Source organism: Agrilus planipennis, unplaced genomic scaffold, assembly GCF_000699045.2.
Source record: "Agrilus planipennis isolate EAB-ADULT unplaced genomic scaffold, Apla_2.0 scaffold63, whole genome shotgun sequence".
Taxonomy (NCBI): domain Eukaryota; kingdom Metazoa; phylum Arthropoda; class Insecta; order Coleoptera; family Buprestidae; genus Agrilus; species Agrilus planipennis.
In genome coordinates, this window is record NW_020439363.1 from 54,647 (window position 1) to 69,587 (window position 14,941).

Here is a 14,941-nt window from a genome sequence, read left to right on the forward strand (position 1 = left end):
TCGTTACCGCACTAAACATACGCCTAATGAATGCTGGGGATATGTACTTATTCGTTTTTCCATCAGGTAAATTAAAAAAAAAAAAGAATAATTTTAGTACTTTTACTCTGTGAAAACCAAGAGAATGAATGTCTAGTTATTTTAACTAACTAGAATATGTGATTCTAAAATGCTGAAGTTTAATTAATATAAACAGGGATATAGTTACAAGGGGACTCAGTATTACCAGTTCTATTGTGCCAAACTTCAGAATGGAAAGTTAAAATAATCGGAATTTTGGTTTTCAAACAGAGACAATATAGTTACAAAAAAAAAGGTTTTTGTGAATCATTAGTTATTTTAACGGACAGTAAGTTTTTATTACGGTTATTTAGCCCGATTTTGGTGAAAAATATAAAAATGAAAGAGTAAAAATATTTTTATCTAGTTATAACTCACAAATAGGTATAGTATAGCTATTCGTTTCTCTTGTCAAACTGTCTATTAAAATCGGCATATTTGGCGTCCCGATCAAGGGTAAAGACACCAGATCCTTGAAAATCGGGACACTTGACAACACTACCCAGTTCAACCACAATTCAACTTTACATAACCCAAGATGCAAAATTATATGGCGTTTTTATTTATTTACTGATGCAAACACATTTATTACTTTGTTCAAATGATAGATCATGGCTGCTAAATTATCCAAGAAAATGTCACTTCCTAGTAGAAGGGGCGGGGGGAGGGGTGGAAAATAGCCTACGCACTATGGAAGTAAATAAGCACACTAATTATCGCCGCGTTTCGGTTTATGTGAGATTATACTTATGGTTTTACGTTGTCATTTTGATGGAAATAGGCGTTTTGGATTACATGGAACATAAAATCTACAACGGTGTGACCCAGCCTTCGTTATACAAGAAAATGCTGCAGATTACATCCCTGACTTTAATTAATCATATTTTGGCAATGTGCAGTAGTTTTTTGCAGTGTTTTTAATCGTATATTAACCAAAAAAACTATGTACAAACTTATAAGGAACACTTAACAATGAACACTTAGAAGAAGAATTAACTTAGCGAGACATAACTTAGTAAGGATACATGAAGCTTAACGAGAGTTTTTCGAACACTTCTGCTTATTGTACCAAATTATTTGGTACAATAACTCAATTTATACAGTTCAATACCAAGTTGGGGAGGGGTGGTACCGCCACCGAAGACACTTTGATGATAATAATAATGTTCTACTACCTTGCGTTAACAGATACGTTTTAAGAAAAATTTGATATAATTCGAGATAAATTGTTGACAATTACTTTACCATAATAAACAGGAAAATTCACTTTTATTCTCCCAAAACATTAATCGCTACAGGTTATGCCTATTGCGCGATGCCGTACCTTTAATTATACAATCAATATATGCAAAAGAAAAAATCAAATTAGTTTCAAAATAAGCAATTAAGTTGGCTCAGTGTTAAATTTTATATTTAGAACGTTGAATGTTACAAGTATTAAAAGCGGTACGCGAAGCCAGTACGATAAATAAAACGTGATAGTACTAATTATTTCGTTGTAAACATGGGAATTACGAGGCATTCAGAGAAACACGTGACAATAATTGCAATTCTTACAGCACAACAAGGCCTTGCAAAGGTACCTACAAGAAGGCGAAACACAAATATCTACACTATTCCAATGTCTTGTACAGTAGGAACCTAGACACATTACATAGTAATGCGAAGACGGACAATAAAATCCACCTTTACTTTATTCGCAGGGTTTACGTTCCATAAATATGCCGCGAATATGAAAAGGTAAATATAGGGTTGTTCGGAAAGTCATTTCGTTTTTATTTATTCTTTTGCACCCAACTTCACATTTAAGCCGTATAATTTTTATATGCTTTGAGAGCTCATATAGCAAGGCTTGTGTGTGAAAAATTCCAATTAATTCTACGCAGTGGTTTTTGGTTGGTGCCCTTTTAAATATGGAGAGCGATAAGCAGCATTTTCGACATATCTTACTGTTTTACTACAGAAAGGGTAAAAATGCTGTTCAAGCCAGAAAGAAATTGACTGATGTGTATGGAGAAGGTGTGTTGACAGTACGCCAGTGCCAGAACTGGTTCGCTAAATTTCGATCCGGCAATTTTGATGTCGAAGATGCACCACGTTCGGGAAGGCCGGTTGAAGCTGATAAAGACGCGATAAAGGCATTAGTTGATGTGAACCGGCGAATAACAACACGTGAGATCGGATTGAGGTTAAATTTATCAAATTCAACAGTTTATGACCACTTGAAAGGCCTGGGATTATCCTCGAAGCTCGATGTATGGGTTCCCCATGTTCTCACAGAGAGAAATCTGTGTCGCCGCATTGACGTCTGCGATTCGCTTCTCAAACGTCACGAAAATGATCCGTTTTTGAAGCGCATCATCACTGGGGACGAAAAATGGGTTGTATACAACAACGTCAAACGCAAGAGGTCATGGAGCAAAAAAGATGAACCGGCTCAAACCATTTCCAAAGCCGATATTCACCAAAAAAAGGTGATGCTGTCTGTTTGGTGGGATTTTAAAGGAATCGTTTTTTTTTAGCTTTTACCGGATAACACAACGATTAATTCGGAAGTCTACTGTCATCAGCTGGACAAACTGAATGATGCACTTCAACAGAAAAGGTCAGAACTAATCAACAGGAAAGGTGTAGTGTTTCACCAAGACAACGCGAGACCTCACACAAGTTTGGTCACTCGCCAAAAGCTTTTACAGCTTGAATGGGATACAATGCTACACCCACCATATTCTCCAGACCTGGCACCATCGGATTATTATTTGTTCCGGTCACTCCAAAATTTTTTAGACGGTAAAACCTTCACCTCAAATGAGGAGGTCAAAAACCTCCTCGATCAGTTTTTTGCCAGCAAAGACCAAAAATTTTATGAGCGTGGAATTATGCTACTACCAGAAAGATGGCAAAAGGTGTTGGACCAGAACGGTCAATATATAATTTAATAAAGTATTTGTTTATTATACGAAAACTGTCTTTCATTTCTACAAAAAAAAAACGAAATGACTTTCCGAACAACCGTAGTATGGAATCATAGGAGATATGTTCTAAGGTTCTCAAATGAAATTAAAAGGTCTTAAAATTTAGTATTATGAATATTGGAAATACTTTGGCGGTTGTTGTAGAACAAACAAAATAGCTCAAACCCCAACGCTAAAGTACGACACAACCTCGTGAACTTCAGTCCCTGAAGAAGGTAACCTTGTTACTGAAAAGTGCTTCGGACAACTAAAGTGTCGTGTTTTGGCGTTGGGGTTTGAGCTATTTTGTTTGTTCTACTTAAAATTTAGATCAATATTGGGCTGTAGCATTAATAATTTGTTTTAGTTTGATATTAGGTTACATCTTTTATAATAGTCGCCTCACCCGCGAGTAAGGAACTTTTACTGTATTGACTTCCGCGACTGTCCTTACATGTAGCGCTGGGTTTGCCAACAGGCCGTATAGGCCATAACCTAGGGGTGGCACACTCTAGAATCACAGGGAAAGATCTATCCCTTATGCAACATTATCCCAACGATTTTGATGTCGCTCGAATCAGTATCATTATCCTTACATTATCTTTACTTATTTTTCAAGATCCAACATTTGCGCAAGTTTTACCGACCCCAAGTTAAATTGAACTTTGCTCTCAGGTCACAAACTGTCCTGAAGAAAGGAGCTTTCCTTGTTTAAAGGAGTGAGAAAAAAATCATATTACGTGTTCATTATCTCAAGAGAAACTTAACTCTTTGACTCTTGTATTGATAAAGGAAGAGTTAGAGGATAACATAAACCATAGATTGTTTTGTGAATACCTAAAATGTAAAAAGTCCAATTCCTGTTTCATTTTACACTTTTCAATGCCTACCTAACCCAGCANTCGCCTCACCCGCGAGTAAGGAACTTTTACTGTATTGACTTCCGCGACTGTCCTTACATGTAGCGCTGGGTTTGCCAACAGGCCGTATAGGCCATGACCTATGGGTGGCACACTCTAGAATCACAGGGAAAGATCTATCCCTTATGCAACATTATCCCAACGATTTTGATGTCGATTTTGTCATTTTTAATGTCACATTTTCTTTAAAAAAGACTACACAGAAGCTCGAATTAATATTATTATCCTTACTTTATCTTTTCAAGTTCCAACATTTGCGCAAGTTTTACCGACCCGAAGTTAAATTGAACTTTTCTCTCCGGTTACAAACTATCTTGGAGTAAGGAGCTTTCCTTGTTTAAAAGGAGTGAAAAGAAAATCATATTACGTGTTCATTATCTTAAAATAACACTTTGACTCTTAAACCATAGATTGTTTTGTCAATACCTAAACTGTAAAGTCCAATTCCTGTTTCATTTTACACTTTTCAATGCCTACTTAACCCAGCAACTTAATCTGTAAAATTCTAAATTTTTTTTTTCTCTAATAAAGATGAAGACCTAGGTAAATAGATATCAGTGAGTGATTATTAATAAGATTGGTAGGAAGGAGGGAGGAGCGCCACAAGGTGAAGTTATTTACACTCAAGAAAATCTGCCATGTTTATATGGTTCAGTTTGTTTAGATGAAAAAGAGACCACAATAATCATTTCATTATATGCCTTTTCACCCATGAACGAGGGCTAGGCTACACTAAGCCACCTAGCGGCATGGTCTACACGTCTACAGGTTTGGACCATTCCTTAGCAATCGGCAGGACACCGGTTCTTTTCCGGGTCAGTCTTCTCTCATCTAAGATTTTCGGTGGTTTTCTTAAATCATTTAGTTTTGTTTTATAGTGAAAGAGGACCTCCTCGTTAGTTTGTATGTAATGCTAAGACCCAAAGGTTTAGGTTAGGTAAAGATGGAAAAGGTTTTCCTGACTGGCATGTATGTAATGTTATTCACCAAAGGTAAGGGTATGCTGTGATATGGGCTATGATATCGTTATGATTAAAATATAAATGCTTTACATCATCGACATCGGTAACCATGATTTCAAATTTGGATTTATATTTAACAATGACCTATCATCATTCGATAAATAAATATGGTTAAGTAGTAACTTCTTTTAACATTGGTTCAATCCCTTTTTTGATTGTTTTCATGAAAAGAAGTATTTTCAAAATCGGGCTTTTAAAGAAATTTTTAAAACTTCAAAACCTGCAGGAAGTATGGCTTTAGCGGTTAATACTATTATGCTTTCGGTTAAACAGTTTCTTTATTGTTTTTATTCTGTAAATAACAGTAAATACCTACTTGATAATACGACCGGAAAATTTTCACAATTTTGACGTTGTCATGCTATTTATGTATGTACATTTTACATGTATTGATAACAATCAATTGATATTTTAATTACTGTTTGAGGAAATAAAAAAGCACGATAATTAACAACAATTACCATTAGCAACTTGTATAGTTTTTAGATTACAAAAAAACAGAAATATACCTTAATATAGATATTCTTAACCGAAAAGACATACCTTGGTAATGTTGAGAATAAATAATCTGCTACAGAAAACAAAACTAAATTTCAGAAGTTACTTTTAGAACATGTTTTCTTTAAACAAATGTTAAACCGCGTGGTATACTGTTCACAACTTCAACTACGCAATGCAACTTTTCCGTTTTTGTTACTACGAACTACTCACAAAAAGTACTTTTATACCATTTATGGTTTCATCAGGTAACTAAATCTACAATGCCACATCACCATCGGAAAACACAAATTTTTACTTGTTTTGGAATAAGAAAACTGGTCGTAACTCGAACTTGCTAATAAGTAGAATAACAGGTAAGCACTAACTAACAACAAAAAGAATAACCGTCGACGGTCTCTCTAAGATGTAATAATGGACAAAGATCGTTTTCATCGAGTCATTTAACCTTGATTATACTTAAACGAGTTGTGTAACTACGTAGGTAGGCTGGCACATACCTAGGTATATTTACCTATGTATATTAATTAATGAATGATTTTGCGTTAAGAAGCTGAATGGACAACAGGCTGGAACTAAATTACACTGCTTTAGATTAGGGCTCATTCTAGGGATTATTAGCTACTTCATGTAGTTCCGGTTCTAAGTAAGGATGGGCCGGGTACCCGGTTTGGATCTGATCCACGGCTGATACAGCACTTTTTTTTAGGATCCGGTCGAGTACCAGATAATGACGCTGGATAATTCTACCACAGAAAAAAGAAACTACCAACACCAAAAATAATAATTTAATAAGTATAACAAAAACTTATCTAATGAAAATCGGTAATTAAGATTGTATTGGGATAAGTAGTTTGTCCTAATTTGTATTGTCTATTGATTACTGTACTAAAGTATTTGTTATTTCGATAATAGTTTATGTACGTATTTTTCTCGAAAACCAGAAAACACTTGTTGGTATATTAGGTTTTGATTAACAATAACTTATTAGTATTTTTGTCACCTTGCAGACTTAGTATTTCAACTGTTAAAAATTCGGCAACCAACAACTTTGGTTTAATGTATAAACGACTTAATTGTGGTTTGGGACGATGGTGAGGGTGGTATTTAGTGAAAAGCCCGTCCGAACGAAGAACCGGTTATAAGGTACTGAGCAAAAGCACTATCGGGTGCATATCTCTAATTCTAAGTGAAAAAATTAAAAAGAAAGTGAAAGTGAAGCGAGGTCCAGGTGTAACAATAAAATATGAAGAGCCTCCTCCCTAAAAGTTGCTTGTTTCCTAAGACTGATTTGACACGCACCTCCACTCCTTCCTATCCTAAGCTAATCTTCGCATTTCCCTAAAACTAGAACATCCCATATCCTTAACTATTTGCGAACAGTAATCTACTATTGGTCTACCTCTNGTTTGTTCTACTTAAAATTTAGATCAATATTGGGCTGTAGCATTAATAATTTGTTTTAGTTTGATATTAGGTTACATCTTTTATAAAAGTCGCCTCACCCGCGAGTAAGGAACTTTTACTGTATTGACTTCCGCGACTGTCCTTACATGTAGCGCTGGGTTTGCCAACAGGCCGTATAGGCCATAACCTAGGGGTGGCACACTCTAGAATCACAGGGAAAGATCTATCCCTTATGCAACATTATCCCAACGATTTTGATGTCGCTCGAATCAGTATCATTATCCTTACATTATCTTTACTTATTTTTCAAGATCCAACATTTGCGCAAGTTTTACCGACCCCAAGTTAAATTGAACTTTGCTCTCAGGTCACAAACTGTCCTGAAGAAAGGAGCTTTCCTTGTTTAAAGGAGTGAGAAAAAAATCATATTACGTGTTCATTATCTCAAGAGAAACTTAACTCTTTGACTCTTGTATTGATAAAGGAAGAGTTAGAGGATAACATAAACCATAGATTGTTTTGTGAATACCTAAAATGTAAAAAGTCCAATTCCTGTTTCATTTTACACTTTTCAATGCCTACCTAACCCAGCAACTTAATCTGTAAAATTCTAAATTTTTTTTTTCTCTAATAAAGATGAAGACCTAGGTAAGTAGATATCAGTGAGTGATTATTAATAAGATTGGTAGGAAGGAGGGAGGAGCGCCACAAGGTGAAGTTATTTACACTCAAGAAAATCTGCCATGTTTATATGGTTCAGTTTGTTTATGTAAAAGAGACCACAATAATCATTTCATTATATGCCTTTTCACCCATGAACGAGGGCTAGGCTACACTAAGCCACCTAGCGGCATGGTCTACACGTCTACAGGTTTGGACCATTCCTTAGCAATCGGCAGGACACCGGTTCTTTTCCGGGTCCGTCTTCTCTCATCTAAGATTTTCTGTGGTTTTCTTGAATCATTTAGTGTTTTTTTATAGTGAAAGAGGACCTCCTCGTTAGTTTGTATGTAATGCTAAGACCCAAAGGTTTAGGTTAGGTAAAGATGGAAAAGGTTTTCCTGACTGGCATGTATGTAATGTTATTCACCAAATGTTAGGGTAAGCTGTGATATGGGCTATAATATCGTTATGATTAAAATATAAATGCTTTACATCATCGACATCGGTAACCATGTATTCAAATTTGGATTTATATTTAACAATGACCTATCATCATTGAATAAATAAATATGGTTTGCTACTTCTTTTCACATTGGTTAAATCCCTGTTTTAATTGTTTTCATGAAAAGAAGTATTTTCAAAATCGGGCTTTTAAAGAAATTTTTAAAACTTCAAAACCTGCAGGAAGTATGGCTTTAGCGGTTAATACTATTATGCTTTCGGTTAAACAGTTTCTTTATTGTTTTTATTCTGTAAATAATAGTAAATACCTACTTGATAATACGACCGGAAAATTTTCACAATTTTGACGTTGTCATGCTATTTATGTATGTACATTTTACATGTATTGATAACAATCAATTGATATTTTAATTACTGTTTGAGGAAATAAAAAAGCACGATAATTAACAACAATTACCATTAGGTATCTTTATTGTTTTTATTCTGTAAATAACAGTAAATACCTACTTGATAATACGACCGGAAAATTTTCACAATTTTGACGTTGTCATGCTATTTGTGTATGTACATTTTACATGTATTGATAACAATTAATTGATATTTTAATTACTGTTTGAGGAAATAAAAAAGCACGATAATTAACAACAATTACCATTAGCAACTTGTATAGTTTTTAGATTACAAAAAAACAGAAATATACCTTAATATAGATATTCTTAACCGAAAAGACATACCTTGGTAATGTTGAGAATAAATAATCTGCTACAGAAAACAAAACTAAATTTCAGAAGTTACTTTTAGAACATGTTTTCTTTAAACAAATGTTAAACCGCGTNAGATTACAAAAAAACAGAAATATACCTTAATATAGATATTCTTAACCGAAAAGACATACCTTGGTAATGTTGAGAATAAATAATCTGCTACAGAAAACAAAACTAAATTTCAGAAGTTACTTTTAGAACATGTTTTCTTTAAACAAATGTTAAACCGCGTGGTATACTGTTCACAACTTCAACTACGCAATGCAACTTTTCCGTTTTTGTTACTACGAACTACTCACAAAAAGTACTTTTATACCATTTATGGTTTCATCAGGTAACTAAATCTACAATGCCACATCACCATCGGAAAACACAAATTTTTACTTGTTTTGGAATAAGAAAACTGGTCGTAACTCGAACTTGCTAATAAGTAGAATAACAGGTAAGCACTAACTAACAACAAAAAGAATAACCGTCGACGGTCTCTCTAAGATGTAATAATGGACAAAGATCGTTTTCATCGAGTCATTTAACCTTGATTATACTTAAACGAGTTGTGTAACTACGTAGGTAGGCTGGCACATACCTAGGTATATTTACCTATGTATATTAATTAATGAATGATTTTGCGTTAAGAAGCTGAATGGACAACAGGCTGGAACTAAATTACACTGCTTTAGATTAGGGCTCATTCTAGGGATTATTAGCTACTTCATGTAGTTCCGGTTCTAAGTAAGGATGGGCCGGGTACCCGGTTTGGATCTGATCCACGGCTGATACAGCACTTTTTTTTAGGATCCGGTCGAGTACCAGATAATGACGCTGGATAATTCTACCACAGGAAAAAGAAACTACCAACACCAACAATAATAATTTAATAAGTATAACAAAAACTTATCTAATGAAAATTGGTAATTAAGATTGTATTGGTAAAGGTAGTTTGTCCTAATTGGTATTGTTTATTGATTACTATACTAAAGTATTTGCTATTTCGATAATATATAGTTTATGTACGTATTTTTTCTCGAAAACAAAAGACCGCTTGTTGGTATATCAGGTTTTGATTAACAATAACTTATTAGTATTTTTGTCACCTTGCAGACTTAGTATTTCAACTGTTAAAAATTCGGCAACCAACAACTTTGGTTTAATGTATAAACGACTTAATTGTGGTTTGGGACGATGGTGAGGGTGGTATTTAGTGAAAAGCCCGTCCGAACGAAGAACCGGTTATAAGGTACTGAGCAAAAGCACTATCGGGTGCATATCTCTAATTCTAAGTGAAAAAATTAAAAAGAAAGTGAAAGTGAAGCGAGGTCCAGGTGTAACAATAAAATATGAAGAGCCTCCTCCCTAAAAGTTGCTTGTTTCCTAAGACTGATTTGACACGCACCTCCACTCCTTCCTATCCTAAGCTAATCTTCGCATTTCCCTAAAACTAGAACATCCCATATCCTTAACTATTTGCGAACAGTAATCTACTATAGGTCTACCTCTACTTCTCTTAACTTCTGTTTCTGCCCCTAATATATCTCACTAGACCAGACCTTCATGCCTAAGAAGATCTCCCACCAACCTATCTCGCCTATTTCTTGCCTTCCATACAGTCCTCTGTTCTCCTATTCTTTCTAGTACTTCTTCATTTTTAATCTTCTCCATCCAAGAAAAAAGAGATCATTGAGGTTTAATCGTCCCTCAAATTTAAGCGCCATGGGCAGTAGAAAACAGCAACATTTAATCAAAAGTTATTACAATAGAGAAGGTACGTCTCCATTTCATATGAAGTCCGGAATTAGGCCGACAATCAAATTATCATAATAGTTGAATATTCCCCATTCTTATTAAACACAAATTAAATGTTACTTATGGCTAGATATCTCATAAATATATTCCACAATAAACAATACACCTATAGCATCACGACCAAATAATGAATCGAGGTTGAGGTCAGACTAACATTGGAATTTATTTGTCTGCAATATTACGTGAAACTTTTCGCTAAAGTAAAAAGTTTGATAAAAGTTGTATAGTTTTCGCCACACCAGCACGTTTATGTGCATGCAAGTATGACTGTATGTAGCTTTCGAACGATCTCCGTTTATAAATTGCAAGTCTTACACGAGTATAAAGACAGATTTTTGTTTGGTTGCCAAGTAGTTAGAAGATAGTGCAATTTATTTACGTGTAACAACAGTCAGGAAGATATATACTTTATGAGGGAGATCCTGTAGCCTTTTGCTAATAAAGCGGGCGCTACCGTCGCCAATATAATTCAGTGCGATAGGGGAAAGAAACACGGGGCAATGCCAAGTATTGCAACGCTATTGTACACTATCATGGCCTCATATCACAAGTAAAAACTGTTCTCTTGTTTGACCTATTTTAAAAATAATAAATTAACATCCTTGTACACTGAGATGATCGCTTTGTTCATCAAACTGTAACATGATAACGTTAAATGGATGTGAATCTTAAGAAGTACCACGAGGTCTAATTTGGAAGTAGCAAGAGTAAAGTCATTAGAGTTATAAAAACGTTTTAATCAAAAACCGAAGAAAAAGAAAGTGATAACCAAAAAAATAAGATTAAAATAAACACTTTTATTGTTAGTAGAGACAGGCTGGGTACTCGGTTTGGATGTGGAGTACCAGATAAAGACAGTGTCGGTAATTCCACTAGGAATAATAATTTAATAACCTACGTAATGAAAATTGGTAATTAACATTGTAATGGGATAGGTTAGGTTTGTCCTAATTTGCAGTATTTATTGATTACTATACTAAAGTATTTGTTATTTCGATATACTGGTTTTCGGTTTATTTTTTCTTGTTAACAAGAATACATTTAGTATGGGCGAAGTGTTATAATTTCTTGCGCTTGTTGGTATATCAGGATTTGATTAACGATAAATTATTAGTATGATTTTGTCACCTTCTAGACTTTTAGTATTTGTGAACATTATAAGTTTCGATTAAACCCTCGAGTAAAAATCCTCTAAACAAGAATTAAAATTTCTATGATTTAGTGTTTAAACTACTTTTTGAACGGGACTTAGTGTGGTTTCGGACATTGATGAGGGTAGTATTTAGTGGAAAACCTGCCAGTATGAAGACATGAATCTTTAACCGTAGTGATTTTGCTGGGTACTCGTCAAACTTTTAGTATTAATAACTGGGCTCCTAAACTAATCGGCCACACACGTCAGGGTAATTGATACCCTATTTTTTTACCTTTAGGGACGGAATTTTTCTTGCAAATTTAATTGCCACCATGTATTTCCTACTCAATAAAAAATAATCATTGAAATCGAACAACCCAGTAACAGAGTAATGAATGTAAAGGTTTTCGGAATGGCCTAGTCGCCAAATAAATGCTATTACTATTATTTTCAAGCGGCTATTTAGTCATTAACATTAACGAGAGATTGTGTGTGGACCAATTGCTCATATTATTCAACGTATGTTTGTTACGCAGCATACAAAGATAGTTACGACTTACGTTCTACCCATTTGATTGTATGTATTAGTAAAGGTGACGTACCTTACATTGTATTTTCTGTATTACAAGTTGCAAGTCAGTTTAATCTGCTCGTACTATACGTATGTATACTTGTGTTTTCGGTAATGTGTAAGATTTGATAGGAATGTTATTTCATTATCATTATTCAAATTTGTTCACCCAGGTCTCCTTCGGTAATCGAGGTGTAAACAGATGGATAGAAGTAGGCACACCTGAAGCACACACGCGGATGCATAACACCGACGACATCATCGAAGCTTTAGGTCAAGATACATAATACCTACGTTAGACAGAATACAATCGTATTGTGTTTGAATGTTCAGGATTAAAGGTAATATTTGACGTGTCTGTTTGTGTCGTAGTATCCACGTGTAAAGTAGGCTCTCAGCTGCCCTTGATTTATTACACCTGGAGTTGTTTAAAACGCATTTAAATAATATACGGTATGTTAGATAACGTCAACTTAAGAATAATGTTTATTTGCTATCTATTTCCTTATTTTAATACCCATTTCCCTCATTCTGTGGATTTCATTCACTACAGCCAAAAAGGTTTAAATTTCGAAGTCTTATTTGGATTAAGCGGCAAATTGCCTAGAGGTTTATACCATGACTTACATTTGGAGACAAGAAGGATCTTGTAAACAGTTCCACGTTCCAGGCAATATTTGATGGTTAAAATACAAAATTAACCATCATCACCAAACACTATCAAACGCACCACGCAGATATTCACTAATTTGATGTGTCACTTCGTTCATGTTTTTTTTTCATCCTCGCATTTTTCATGTTGTCTTTTTCTAAACATAGTTGACAGAACTGTGGAAGTTTGTCAGTGCAGATTATTACCAATCATTACGTACAATTGACTTGTCTATGTATCAGACGTTGCCAAGGTCACAAATAGGTATGTGTGTTTCGTGGATAAGATAACGCGGGAACTGTTCTTAATCACTGTCCGCTTGTTAACTGGTCTACTTTTTTGTGTACACTTTTTTTATCTCCTACGTTGTTTTGCTTTAGATATAGATTTAGGCGCTAAAATCCTACAAACTTATTTGCATAGCAACAATATTATTATTAAAAACAATTGCCGGCTATAACGCTGCATTGATACGAACACTTCATAAATATAAACGGTTGATAATAATATGTTCACAATGTTACAGAAGGGTTGGTTAAAAGCTGGCGCAGGAACCTGCACAACATTCAATTTTGCAAGTGCAATTTCATTTAAATTGTGTTTTGAAAATGATCAAGTTCAGATAACAGATAAAAGTAACAAATTTTTACAAATTTTTAAAAAGATAAGAAATAAGAATATTTTAATTTCTGATAAGCTTTCGTTATATAAATGCGGAACGAGGTGTATGTATGCGGAACTTCCGTAATTGCAGAAGCGGTAGCAGAGGTCCGTTGCAATACTACTCCACAGTGCCTCCAGATGTTACCTTTCAAATATTCCGGAATACCGATCACATACTGCACATCAGCTGTTTAAATTCCCTGACTTGCCGGTTGTTACAGTTTTTTGATGTAAATTAAACTCAATCTGATATTCCTTCAGTCGTGTCAGTTTTATCAGTTCTTTACTGAAGAATCCTTTATTTGCTAACCTTTTCTTCTTTATATTTAATGCATGAATCCAATCCAATACAAAGTTCAATTCAAACAAGTTTCCCCGATTTCCACCTACTTTTTGCAACTATACCTCTGTCAAAATGATCAAGCAAAACAAAAATAACATAAATAAAAAACGCCAGACTTAATGGCATCGACTAAAAACGAATCAAAATTCAGATGCGTGGGCACTGGGCATATCATGCTCGTGTCGCGTCGTCACGTGGCTTTCTATCGTTGCTCTGGAGCAATAATTGTCGCGGTTGTCTTTTTTTCAGCATGTTAACACGTCATTAACGACTTCCTGCACGGAACGAAGCGTTTTGATTGAAGTTGGCTCGCTGTGAAGCCAGAATTTATTTTTTACTTCCCAAATGGGCAGATCGGTGGGTTCACCTACCCATAAATACAACACGACGCGACGTCTGCTGCCTATAAATCCAATCAATTGACGGAAATTTTTGATGAGTGGTTGAGAAGTAATTATTTATCGATCGCATATCGCACTTTAGATGTGTGCAATTCCGTATGATCCAGAATGATTTCCTGATAGGAAATGAATGTGCTTTGATGGGCACATATGGACCAATATATCGTTAAAGGATCAAAGAATTTCATTCTACGTGGAAATTCTATACAAAGTTTTCAGGCTATTTTTCAACAAATGGGAGCAATTTCTCTAGGCTTGGCGATATTCTCTGGGGGTGTAACACATCGATATTTTTAAAGCAGAAATGTCGATATATCAATGTGAACTTTACCGATATTGTGAATTAGATATTCGAAGAATTGAATTTCAGAAAGTATCGTCTGAAATTTATTTATTTATATTTAACAATTCGTTCATCGTTTGAAGTAAACGTCATGGAATAAGAGCCACAATTAGGGTTGCTAAGGATTATTACTTACAAAAATTCCGCTTTTTTAGTTGTATCATAATCTATACAAGATTTTACAATGTTCATATCGTACTCGAATGATGAACATGAATACAGCTATAAAGTGCTAGACGACTATTTTTTGATTAACACTTTATATTAATTCTTTTTGAAC

General features: G+C 34.7%; 1 protein-coding gene across 8 annotated transcripts in view; it reads right to left on the reverse strand.

The window, feature by feature from the left end:
* The window catches only part of LOC108743015 (RNA binding protein fox-1 homolog 3), a 94,988-nt gene that overhangs the window by 18,625 nt on the left and 61,422 nt on the right, over positions 1 to 14,941 (reverse strand). The window contains exon 1 of one of the 8 annotated variants that reach the window (XM_025978829.1): positions 8,882 to 9,238. The exons of 5 other annotated variants lie outside the window; for them this stretch is intronic. Coding sequence is in view for 1 of the 3 variants with exons in the window: in XM_025978826.1 (XP_025834611.1) it covers positions 5,685 to 5,687 (3 nt within the window). In the remaining 2 variants the exon portion in view is untranslated. 2 more of the 8 variants (XM_025978826.1, XM_025978828.1) reach the window with 2 other exon arrangements.